The sequence below is a fragment of the Molothrus ater genome, chromosome 3 (assembly GCF_012460135.2).
Source record: "Molothrus ater isolate BHLD 08-10-18 breed brown headed cowbird chromosome 3, BPBGC_Mater_1.1, whole genome shotgun sequence".
Classification (NCBI taxonomy): Eukaryota; Metazoa; Chordata; class Aves; order Passeriformes; family Icteridae; genus Molothrus; species Molothrus ater.
In genome coordinates, this window is record NC_050480.2 from 22,499,643 (window position 1) to 22,512,697 (window position 13,055).

General features: G+C 44.2%; 1 protein-coding gene across 1 annotated transcript; it reads left to right on the top strand.

Annotated features, from left to right (window-relative positions):
- The first annotated feature begins 250 nt into the window (after positions 1–250).
- On the top strand, positions 251–10,220 carry SLC30A1 (solute carrier family 30 member 1). Its single transcript, XM_036381191.2, has 2 exons — positions 251–970; positions 4,409–10,220. The coding sequence occupies exons 1-2, from the start codon at positions 337–339 to the stop codon at positions 5,317–5,319; spliced, it is 1,545 nt and encodes a 514-aa protein (XP_036237084.1). The 5' UTR covers positions 251–336; the 3' UTR covers positions 5,320–10,220.
- Positions 10,221–13,055: the final 2,835 nt, after the last annotated feature.

A 13,055-nucleotide genomic window follows, 5' to 3' on the forward strand; every position in this document is an offset into this window, starting at 1 on the left:
TCGCTAGGCGTTACCGGGCGGGGGCGGGGCCCCGCTGTCGCGAGGGCGCGCGGGCCAATGGCGAGCGGGGCCGGGCGCGGGGGCGGGAGGGCACGGCCGGGCGGGCGGGGCGCGCCGGCCAATGGGGCGCGGGCGGGGGCGTGGCCGAGGCGGCGCTCGGGTTCCGTGTGAAAAGAGTGAGGGGGCTCGGGTGCAAAGTTTGCTCGCCCGGCGCCTGCGGAGGGAGCGGCGGCGGCGGCGGCGGCGGCGCGGGGGGAGCGGAGCGGAGCGGCCGCCCGAGCGCTCGGGGCTCCGACCGCCCGCCGCGCTCCTCGCGCCCCCGCCGGGGCAGCCGCGATGTGCGGGGGGATGGCGGCGCACGGTCCGGGCGGGCCGCGGTGCTGGCAGAACCGGCGGGCGCGGCTGCTGTGCATGCTGGCGCTCACCTTCCTGTTCTTCGTGGTGGAGGTGGCGGTGAGCCGCGTCACGTCGTCGCTGGCCATGCTCTCCGACTCCTTCCACATGCTCTCCGACGTGATGGCCTTGGTCGTGGCGCTGGTGGCCGTGCGCTTCGCCCAGCGCACCCGCGCCACCAAGAAGAACACGTTCGGGTGGGTGCGGGCCGAGGTGATGGGCGCCCTCGTCAACGCCGTGTTCCTCACCGCCCTCTGCTTCACCATCCTGCTGGAGGCCATCGAGCGCTTCACGGAGCCCCACGAGATCCAGCAGCCGCTGGTGGTCATCGCCGTGGGGGTGGCGGGGCTCATCATCAACCTGCTGGGGCTCTGCCTCTTCAACCACCACGGCGTCGGGGGCCACGGGCACGCCCACGGCCACGGGCACTCGCACGGCGGCCGGCAGCAGCACCCCCGCGGCGGCCCCAAGCCCGAGCAGCCGCCCGGGGACGGCGAGGCTGCGCTGAACCGCGACGAGACCAGCACCTTGGTGGAGAACTCCAGCAGCTCCAACGGAGTCAGCCAGGAGAAGCTGGGTAAGCCCCGCGGGGAAGCGCCGCTGCCTCATCTACGCGTAGAAAAGCGGGAGGGGTCCTTTCCCCGAGTAGGGCGGTGGCCGTCCTGGTCCCACCTGGTGCGGGCTCTGTCAGGACCCTGTGAGGACCATCTGTCCCCACTCCTGGGAAAGAGGCGAGAAACTTTCTCGGCAGCTCTTGGGGCACATGGCTGTCGCACCTCTTCCTCGCGCCTTTCCTTCGGATGCCCTAAGCTGCATGTTTGTCTTGCAGGCAGGTCAGAGTGTAAAAAAGAGTCTTAGGATAAAGCAGTTTGCCCTGGGAAAAAAGTTGGTTCTGCAAGGGAAGGCACATGACAAGCGTTCCTTGCCTAGCGACACGAGCTGTCACAAGACGCTCTCCTAATGCCATCCGAACTGGCTACACATCAAAAGGAGCGCGGCTCAGTGCCTCGGTCCCAGCAGCTGGATCGCTCCATTGGGTCGGTTATCAGCTACCTGGAAGCTACTCTCCATCTAAACCAAAGATACCAACATGTATTCCACTGCAATAACACTGTGCTTCTTCATAGCATCGGTATTAATAGGAAGAAGTATTGGAGATTGCCAGTCAGAACTCTGGAAGCCAGAATGTGGAGCATGCTGGTGTGAGGGCACATGTGTGGTGTCTTGGAATAATTTTTGTTTAGCTTTTTAAAGCATGCACCTTCCCACTGACCTACATGCAGGCATACGTTTAAAATCTTCCCTTCCCAATTGTGGTTAAACAGTTTCATGGGTAGGAATTTCTAGGGTTATTTTTTAGTGGATCCACAAGCCTGGATAGCTGATATTGAAGCTGCTTGGTCAAAGCCAAGTATTGCGTGCTAGCGGAGTGAAAGGTGTGTGTGATTGCCACTTCTCTGTTCCTAGGGCATCCTTGTCACCAGAAGGAATGGACTTCAGGCTTTGGAACCAATTTCTCTCCTCCAGCTTCAGGGTGACATCAGCAGACTATTGTTTTAGCTTAAAGGGAGCTTTAATTGATCGGAATGAACTTTGCTACAGTTTCAGGTTTTCTGTGATCAGAGGTTCCAATACACATTTGAGAAACTTAGTTTCTGTTTCGCTGACTCCCTGTTGGCTTTGGAAAGACAGGTTTTTCAAGAGGCTAGCAAAGTTCCTCTGAAAACACTACACCATCTTCTTGACCACATAATAAGCTCTTAATATTGGTTTAGTTCCAGCAAGGTATCCTAATAATTAGTTTCAGACAATGTAAAATTCCCTTAACCCTTAGTCTCATACATATCTTGGCTTGGGAATGATTCTTTAATGGTGAAAAGTTGTGCTTTTAGCCAAGTTTTGGACTAGTTAGAGAAAAAAAGTTATAGCATGGATTAAAATGCATATTGTTGTGAGCTAACTTGCCTGAAATGTCTCATGGATGTGCTTCTGGCAATAACAAATAATTTGTTGTGGGTGTTTAGGTGGTAATAGGACATAATTTTGGTCACAGTGAAACTTTGAAATAAGTTTGTATTTCCTTCATTGCCCTGTCATGATTATGTAATGGATGGAGCTTACTCATAGTTTGCCTATGAAAAAGTGGCAGGTAGAGGTGATTGGAGGCTTGGGAGAAGATAAAAGATGTAGAGATTCTGACAAAGGTGGTCCTGTGCCTTCACTGGAAATCACAGCGTGGGGTAGTCCTGATTTCCTAAGGTGGAAGTGAAAAGCAGGCATAGCCTTAGGGGCTAGTCATGCACAGGCATTTCTATGGGTGCACTTTATGCAAAATAATCAGGTTTTTGTTACATTTCAATGAACATATTTCAAATGGACGTGTTTTAACCATTTGCCATTAAAAAAAAAGTTCGTTCCAAGTTGGTTCAAGAGCTTTCTGGAACTATGTGTCCTGTTACCCACTCATATAGATAGCTGTACTTTTCAGATCTCCATTATTCCAAGTACTTGGTACAAAGTAAAGCGTTCCTCTTTCCTTGCTCTCATCGTGGACCTTGAGGTCTGAACTCTGTAAAAAAAGTTTGTATTTCCTTAAGATATTTCCCTCTAATGTATTTACTTCTCTGGAAAGTTACACGTCCCATGTTCCATAACTCCTAGGGGTAGTGTGGAAAATGTAGCTGGAGCTTCAGGGCAGAAGTGTACTGGATGAGGTAATGAGCTGGGGCTTGGAACTAAGCCTTGGTAGGAGCCCACTCCCTCTTCAGAGAGGTGAGGACTTGAGCGCACTCTGCAATTGCAGAATGGCAGCCACAAGGGCAGAACAGCAGAAGCTGCATGTCTTGTTAATGTTTACAAAGCTCTGAACTCAATAACCTCAGAAGCAGTAAGAGCTCCTTGTTTCAGTTTGTCAGGCCAGGGACCAGTGCCTGTTGCTTTTCTTTACCACTGGAAGTAGCCAAAGAAGAACTTCTGAAGAGAAGCAGGAGGTTAATCATGTACAGTTCTCTCCAATTTGAACATTGGAAGATTGTTTTCCTTCAGAAAGGATTCTTCTTTGTAGTGATGTGTATGTTTATTCCCATGTAGCTGGTTAGCTGTGTTGGAGTGATAAATATTGCAGGCAGTTGTGACAAAGGAGGGCACTAAAATGTTAATTTATGTACAGTCCATGACATATTACTTTGCACATCAGAAGCTGTATGTCACTCAACAGCTATACGTCACTTGCATAAAAAAATATAATTTTACTATTTATTTATTTATTCTGAAATATAAATAACAGTAATTCATATCCTCAGAGTTTCAATGATAATTTACACTGTCCTATAGTCAATTCTGCTGGTAAATTCTGTGTTTTAGACCTAAAATTTCAGCTGATTGTATCTCATGGTCCTGCTAACTCCATGCACCATCTTGGAAGAACTTCCTTTTCCTTGAATTCAGAAGCCTCTTGAAAAGGCATTGGTAAACCTGAAAAGAAGCTACTACACAGCTGTATCACACAGCTTTTGAGCTTCTAGCTTCAGATTTTAATATGAAATAGCAATGCAGTCCTATGGTGAAAGATGGATTTTAGCAATGTGATCAGTGGTGTTTCAAAAGAAGGAACAAATGTACCTAACTAAGCTACTTAAACCAGCTTTTTTACATACCCTCTGTAACTCTGCATTTTGTTTAGGAAACAAGCAGTGAATAGGCAAATGGTTATACAGCTGGAAAGGTGAAAGTAGTTTTTCAGTACAGTAATTAAAATGTGGTCATCTTCATTCTGTGCTACTCTACATCTTTAATCTCCACGTAGAAACAGTTGCCTTCTAGATTATTTAGATCACTTATTGGGAAAACTGAGTTTTCCTCAGCCAGAGAAGATGTTGCTAAGTGTGTGGGTTGAGCTGCTTTTCGGTTTCATACTCAGTGTGCCATGCTTACTGCTGGATATGATTTTATAAGGAATTACAGTACCATGTTGTATTACAGCTCGTGACTAACTGTTTTATTGTTTTCTTGTCAGGTGATATGAAAGATGACCTGAGTGACGTACAAGTGAATGGGAATGCTGGCCATTATCCTCTGGATGAAGAGGAAGTTGAAGAAGACTCTAGTGCACAACTTAACATGCGTGGAGTTTTTCTGCATGTTTTTGGAGATGCCTTAGGTTCAGTAATTGTGGTAGTGAATGCCTTGCTCTTCTATGGCTTGTGGAATCCATGCCCTGAAGATGGGCCTTGCTATAATCCATGTGTCAATGATCATTGCATGGAAAATACTACTTTATTCCGAGCACTTGGCAGCACTAACAAGTCAGAGCAAGACAGCATTACGGTGGCTGGTCCTTGCTGGCTGCTATATTTAGATCCTGTCCTCTGTTTGATTATGGTCTGTATACTCCTTTACACAACTTACCCGTTGCTTAGGGAGTCAGCCCTCATCCTTCTACAGACTGTTCCCAAACAAATAGACGTCCATTCTTTGAACTCAAAGCTACGCACCCTCGAAGGAGTTGAAGCAATCCATGAATTACACATTTGGCAGCTAGCAGGCAGCAGGATCATTGGCACTGCTCACATCAAGTGTCCTGACCCTTCCACCTACATGATGGTGGCCAAGCGCATCAAAGAGATCTTTCACGACGAAGGGATTCATGCAACTACCATTCAGCCCGAGTTTGCCAGCGTTGGCTCTGAGTCAGGGAGAGGGAAATGTGAGTTTCCTTGCAGGACTCAGTGTGCTTTGAAGCAGTGTTGCGGAGCAGGAGAAGATAGTACTGCAAAGAAGACAGAAAAATCGTCATCACTTAGTATTTCTTGTTCAGAAGTTGTCATTGAATTTCCGAAAACGAGGAGGACTAAGTCGGAGAGCATCCCTTCAGTGAAGCTGGAGGCGAACACCGATCAAAATGAGCAGTTTGAGTCATCTTTGTAACTCCCTGAAGGGTGCTACCTGAGCTGTGGAGACTTTGTCAACAGCTGTGTTGCAAGAGGAAGAGACAGACGTTCGAGATGCAATTTTGCCAAATAGTGTAATTGCTGAAGTCCTTGTTCTTGTCATATTGCTAAATATAGAATGCTTGTTTTAAAGAATATAATGTCACTGTCATGATACAATGCGTTTGTGTTGACTTTGTTTGACTGGGACAGACAGAAAGTGCATCCATGCTGTAACACTTCAGAAAACCAGTTTCAACATTTCAGCAGAGACACTTTTGCTGTGCTTCAAATTAAGATACTTTTTTCCAGTGAAAAGGTATTTGAGGGATAAGCATGTAGGAACTCAATTTGTGTTACAGATTTCTTGGACCTACTTTTTCCTTTAATATTTGATTTGTAGATACCTTAATATATTGTTTATTTAGAAGCCCTAAGAAAACCAAAGTTCATAGAACATTTTAAAAGATATAACTACTAAAAACTGGAAACCACTTTGCAGTTTCACATATTTTTCTTAAAGCTATGTAATAATAATAAAAATTGTGAAGGCTTTTCTAGTGAATTTATCGCACAGCATATTTTAAAGACAACATCATGTGATTGTCAGAAATTGTCCCCTCTTCTTCTGGTAAGGTAGCCAGGTAATTGAAAACAACAGAAGTGAAAGGGTTTTTTTCTGTCAGAATGGCAGTTCAAGCTACTGTATACTGCTCTGTGATCCAGACATGAGACTAGTTGATAAAGTAACACAGACTTCTATGTTTTATGGATTTTCTGCTGTTTTCTCTTACTTTCAAGTTGTGTCTGGTCATGAAAGTCTTTGAGGTTTAAGGAACCCTTGACTTAACAGTGCTAAGAATAAATACTTAGCTGATGCTGAGTTTACTAAGATAAAATAATTAGTTCTGTCGGTAAGTGCTCTGTTGGAGAAGGTCTGCCAAGCACTGACAGTATAACTCCTGCTTTCAAGCACAGACAGCAGCTCCCCAAAAATAATGGTGCATTTTGCTTCTAGGTCAGTGTGTCTGTAAACACTTGCAGTGACTTCAGTCCTGGTCCCCCACCATGTCCTCAGGTGCCCTCCACTGACTTTTGAGGAAGTGGTGCAGGGATCACTGTATTTCACACTTCAAGATGCTTATGGATCACATTTCACTTACTCAGTATCTGCATCTGTGATTTAAAACCTTGACTCAGTTAATTGACAACTGTCTCTAAAGAAGCTGTTACAGTGTGCTGCCAACTTACACCTTAGGAAAGGAGAAATTGCTCTGTGGACTCTGAATTTGGCAGAGATGAGGTGAGAGTTGAAAGATAAAACATACAAGAAATCTAATCTAAAAGCCTGGCCCTTTTGATCCACTCTCATGTCATGTATGGGAACTAATGTCTTGTGATTAACAGATTGCTCCTGTGTGCAAAACTGGAAAACAACTCAGATCTTCCATTCTTTGCTCTATGACTCTGGACACGATAAACACTTTGCCTCAGTTTCCCTGTCTTCAAATGGGGATAATACCTACCTCACAGGGGTGTTGTGAGGCTTAACTATTGTGTGAAGAGCTCTGAGATCTGTTACTGGAAGGCACTGGAAAGAGGATAAGATACTAGATTACCTGGCATTTACTGCTTCTACAAATGCATTGCAATACCTAGGCACAACCAGAGGGAACTGAGGATAGTTTTGGCCTTACGAAATTCTTTGATGCTGTGGTTTTCAGGTTTTTAACAGTATTTAAATAGAGATTTTTTTAAAAAGAATGTTTTGTTAGTGAAGGGAATGTAGCTTTGCCTCCAGATACAGAACACCTCCCTAGTTTGCATTTCTAATTTGTGTCTTGCATCATAATTGCTCCTAAATAGTACAAAGAATAGTCCTGCTGCTCATCAGACCTGGACTGGCCAAGTCAGTCAGTGGTCTCACCCAAGCTCTCAGCAGAGCATTGCAGTCAACTCTCGATTATCCACGGGTGGATTACAGTGTTGTGCATTACCTGTGCAGTGAGCAGGGCCAGCACCGGCCCTGTGTGCCAAAGCACAGGAAAGCTGGAGGTGCTGCCTCTGCTCCCAGGGAGCCCCGTCACAGGCTGCATTGCTGGGGTGCAGCACAGCACTGACCGGGGCTTCTGCCTCTTGGCTGCTCAGGTGCATCTGCAGGAAGCTGTGGGCTGTGGATGGGTAGGCTCGGCTTTGTGCTGGCTTGGGATGTTGGTGCTTTGCAGCCACCAGCATTGCTCACCTTCTGTGTTTATGCTTGTTGTATAGTCTCATAAACTAACTTAAATGTGTTAATATAGTATTTATATATGTTTTTGGTTTTTCTGAATTATCTTAACTCTTTTTTCTGTTACCTGTATATGATCTAGAGTTGACTGTTAAATGAGATCTTGTATGAGACTACATTTGCTGAGTATGCTACCACTGCTACTATACTACAGAGTATTAACCTAGTAAATTTTGAAATGAACAAAGTACTATTTTTTTTAAATGTGTATCCTTGCTTTCTATGGTAAACTTTCACTAATTATTTTCATCACTAGTTTAAAATTTGTCTCAATCATTAGTACGAATTCTTGAGGTTCTGCCATAAATCACTAACACACCATAGAACTACTGTTCTTTAGTTTATTTTAAAAAATACCAACAAATCTAACCATGGTAGCACTGAGAAGTCTGATTAACTTCTTTCCTGTTGCTCTTATTAAAAAAGAGCAACTGGTAAGTCATAACAGTTACCAGCATTGGTTAATAGTCTCAGTAAATGCATCTGAATAGAGGGAGTTGTAGTCACTAATTCCATTTTAAACTATTTAATATCTTTTTTTTTTTTTTTTTGGTGCCAGAAGTCATATTTTTCTATTTCTGTGTCCATTGCAGGCAATGGCTAACTAAAAAGACAAAAAGCTCTCCCCCTCGTTACTTTGAGTATCAGGACAGGATGCAGAGGTGACAGTGATGATGGTGATGATGATGGGGGCAGGAGGGGGAGTTGCATGGCCTCTGTCACGTGCCCTGTTGCACGTGCAGCACCGGCTGGTGTTACCAGGGCCCTTTAGTCTCCTTAGCCCTTGATGATAAACTCCCTGAAAGGATAGAGTGAGGTCAGCATGGTGGCTGTGCAGCAGCAGGAACACAATTTCTCCCTTCTGGCTGTAGGAGACCCGACTGTAGCCCACTAGCTTGTGAAATAGCTCGATTTTTTTTTAACTTGATCTGTCTGGGGTTATACAGACTTGATTTGTTCTGAAGATCACAGTTTAAGAATACTGAGAGCATTCAAAAGCACTGCACAGTCTCTCTTTATTTTTTTTCCACAAAGCATGAAACTAGTGAATCTCATGTAAGTGAACACTGCAGTGGTGGGGAGCTAATTGTATTGTGTATCACATTCCTGAATTTTTAAAATAAAAACAATTATGGAACACTGATTTTAAGGAAAAATAAGTTTGTATTTCAGATTGTTTAGGCTTCTGATTAAATGTGTCAGAGATGTACCAAACATCACCAGATGAAATATTTTAGTACATGCCTCATCCAGGAACATGCTATTTTAGAATCACTTCCTAGATTATATCTGCACCTAAGGTGAGGTGCAGAACGAATTCAGACACTAAGTGGGCTAGCCACAGTACCATCAGTCTTCCTTTTTAGCAGAGTAAATTGTTTCTGTGGAGCCCCTAGTAATTGTAGCTCATTTGCTTTCAACACCCAGTGTGGGCTTAGTTAATGTCTGTAGTTGCCACATCGCAGTGTGCGGTACGGACATACATGGAGTTAAGTAAGAGAACCAGCCCCAGCTTGTGACTCCCCAAAAGTCATGGCAAGGGCTCACTCCTGAAAATTTCTCTATTCTTAAATAGTTTCATCAGGCTGACGAGTACTTACTTGCACACCAGGTATTACTTGTGGGAGTGAGTCCAAAGCTTCTGCCAGTGTAGCCTAGCTTTTAAAGAAAAAGTACCTAGATTTTATGGATGTATTAAAATCAGGACTGCTATGGTGTTTCTAAATTTGCTGTAAAAATACTGTCAGTTTGGTGTAATTCCAGAATTTATTCCTTTTCCCCATTCTCTAAAAAGAAAGGGAAAAAAGCCCACTGAGTGTCCTAAGACTTGTTAGCAAGTTTAGCTAAACAGACATTGTTAGCTTCTGAAATTGGGCCATCTGAATTTATTAAACACTGCCTGGTGGAGTTTAGGGAGGAGGGATAAAGATTCCTGCCATTCCCCTTCCCCTGCCCCCTGCTTTGACTGCACTTTCTAATCTCTTCAGCTATGGAGAGACTGGGAGGGATGGAGGGGGTGAATTTTGTAATTAGATGTTCCGAGTTCCATGTGGAGGGAATGGGAAATACTGCCAACTATATTTAAAAGCATATAAATATGCTCTGACTATTTTAGCTCCATAGCGTAGCATCAGTTACACCCTTTTTAGGTATGCATTTAAGTGGTTCAGGTCCACAGTATCTTTGGCTTTTCCTTTCTCTGCTAGGCAGAAAGAGGTGGATGCTCCATTTGCCTGAGCTAAAGCCAGAGTTGACAATTTTCCAAATCAAACGTAGCATTGCTGATAACAGAAGGTCCGATTATTCCTTGTGACCTTTGCTTTGTGTGGTTAGCTGCCTGTGAGGTACAGCACCATGTTTTAGCAGGCTCACATTTATATTTTTTGCACTCACTGTGTTGTCTAACTAGTTGAAAAGCAAAACCACAAAGCTGAAAAATATCTTTCATCTGTATGTCTCCAAAAAGCACATGGGATTAATTTGGCTTCTTTTTTTTTTCATGTCCTGGATCCTGTTTCTGAACAATGTTAAAATATAATTGGCATAGCTTGTTCATTGATGATATTTCTTTTGCCTTCTTTTAAAATAAAGAATAATGTTCTTTTTTTTTCTTTTTTTTTTTCCTTTTTTTTTTTGTTTCTGTTTTAAAGTATTAAAGTGCTGAGAAAATAAATGGAGCTCTTGACCATCAAATACATTTTAGTTGGGATTTCTTTCTCAGATCAGCTCCCAGGAAGGAATCTAACTAGTAGAAATATACATTCACTATCTCTCAGAACATCAAAAAGAGATGAAAAGAGCACAAATAGAGGAGGTGGAGATTAGTAAATGGGTTGTAAAGTCCTGGCCTCCAACTGTCTGGGTTCCAGGTGCAATTAAAAAAATAGTTGCTCAGTTCTAGTATGGTAAAGAGTTAACTATGCAAAAGGCATTTTTTAATCTCAAATGAAAACAGCTTTTGAAAATAATAAAAAAATCATCTTGACCTGTCAATTGCCCATGGTTAAATATCTGCCATAAGGGTCAATAAGGTAGGCTTCCTAATAGGACTCTATACTGTTCTTTCAATGTGTTTGGAAGAAATCTGCTTTAGAGCAGAAGATGCTTTGGCGCTTTTCAGCTTCATTTGTTTCAACTCAGAAAAACTACAGTTTGCACAGTTTTTTGGGAGAAAAGGACTGACTGCAGATGCCAGTACTAGCACTGAGGAGGGCAGGATGGTGACCAATAGCTGCTTTGAGCTGTTAATAAGCTTGCAGTCGTGAGTTCATTTTGGAGCCCTTCAGCAGCACCTTTTTCTGCTTCAAGAGGGAAAAGTGATTCCACATTATTAGTTATATGTGCAGGAGGGTATGTTTGGTTATGCTGTAAACACTGCATGTGAGCTTGAGTTTTGCCATTTTCCAAAGCTGCTTCTACCTCTCCATGAAATGATGTGGTTTGAACTTACTATGAACATTCTTTATGAGAACATGAGCATGAGTTTTGCCATTTTCCAAAGCTGCTTCTACCTGTCTGTGAAATGATGTGATTTGAATTTACTATGAACATCCTTTATGAGACATGCTGGTGTGGGAATTTTAAATTAGCAGGAAGGGAAGCTTCAGGTCTGTAGCTTACTTTTGCCATGTCATTCATGCAGATAGTTGCCTGACCGCAGATAGTTGCTTGACCTCAAGGACCACCAGATCCAGCTCCCAGAACAACTCCTTGCTGCTTTTCCATTGGAGGAGCTAGTGCCACAGAAGAGGGGTGGGATGGGAGCATCTGACTCCGCAGGCACCTTCTCAGGCTGATCTGTGCTAGCATCCCAAACCTGGCATGAAAGCCTTGCCACTGAGACTTTGGCTAGCATTTATATATATTTGTGGTTTGGTGTATCCTTTTTTAATTTTTGACAACACAAACCTTAAAGTGTTGCTGAGACCAAATGGCAATCCCCACCCCCCGTCACCCAAGCTCTGTTTCTAGTTACAGCATTGGTCGGCTTCCCAGCATTTTCCTCCTGCACCAGCTCCTGCAGCTAAGAATAGCCCTGGTGATGCTGTGGAACAGGATGTGCAACCTGCTGGGCTTCCTGCATTTGTGCTTGTGTTGCTGGCCTGGGCTGAAGGCTGTGCTCATCTTCCCCTGGACTCACTGGTTGAATTTCTTTGATTTAATTTCTTGGATTAGGTTTGCTGTGGGTTGGCCCACGCGTGTTCCAGTTGCCTATATTCTGTGCTGTAGGCAACTGTGTTCTGCAGTATAGGCAAGACCTCAGCCAAGGGAGATACTCACTTGCTGCCAGTCTTCTGTGCTTCACAGTGTGTCTGCTGAGTGTAAGAGGATGCTGCTGGCCTGCTGCAGACCTGGATTCAAGCTTCACTGCTTGGTTTGATGTTACTGTGTGATCCCTGTAGCTGAGGGTGCAGAGTACAGCACAGGGAGTCTGCAGGTAACTGGGTCACTGCTGCTCACCTGAGCTAGGTGCTCATACCCTAGTTCAGGAGTGAACAACACTCCCACAGATAAATGCTGCATATATTGCTGTACTCTCAAGATTTTTTCATTAGGCAGCACTGACTGGAGACTCAGTCCATTGTTTTATCCCGTGCTTCCAAGGGCTCTCTCCCAGTCAGTTGCAGACAAGCACGTTTTTCCTTGAGAAAGGGATTATGTGAATTAGCAAAATTCAGGTGATGATTTTCACTTGTATTTTTGTGGGCACGTGGGAAAGTTCTGACCCAGATAGATGGGGCTGATTCTGCATGCTTCCAGCTGAGCTTTAGGAAGGGTTGGGCTTAAGTACTAGGTAAAATCTAGGCTCAAGTAATTAATCCTAAATATCCATACTGGCAGAGGTCTTAGGTTTCTGTGTCATGATAGTTTGAAGTGATTTTCTCTTCACATTGCTGTTCAAAAAGAAAAAAGGAAAGAACTGTGTTTAATTATCACAAGAATTATTACCCAGCCTTGGTGGGTGTGTTTCCAGTTTGCTGAAAACCTCCCTGCATGCAGCAGCAGCACAGTAGAGACACTGACAAGTTAGTCGGCAAGTTATTGCTAAAAAGGAGGTGTTTGGTACATATGCTTGAGCTTGGAAGTGGAATGACACTTGGCACCATAATGTCCCAGTTATCTTTTTCTGAAGGAGTAGGAAAACTGCAGAACTAAATATTGAGTCAAGCTGCGTGGGCAGAGCTCCTGTGTCAGAGCTGCGCTGACGTCACAGCCACAGCGTGACATCACGGGCTGTATGTGAAAAACCCAGAGCATCACCCAAACTCTATGTGCCACTGAAAACCTCAGTAACATTTATTGAAAACTTACATGGGGTTTTTATCCCTTTTCCCATTCCCTTCATGCTGAGAAGTTTAGCCACACAGCTAAGGGGAGAGTGCAGCTCAACTGCCTTGCAACACCGTGTGCTGCTCTGAGAAAAAGTGCCATTGCAACCAGAGCTT

What these genes read in the sequence shown, in the direction of transcription:
- SLC30A1 (XM_036381191.2), top strand. Translation starts at nt 337, where the DNA reads ATGTGCGGGGGGATGGCGGCGCACGGTCCGGGCGGGCCGCGGTGCTGG. An exon ending in AGTCAGCCAGGAGAAGCTGG is followed by an intron (nt 971 to 4,408) that starts GTAAGCCCCGCG and finishes TTTTCTTGTCAG; the next exon opens with GTGATATGAAAGATGACCTG.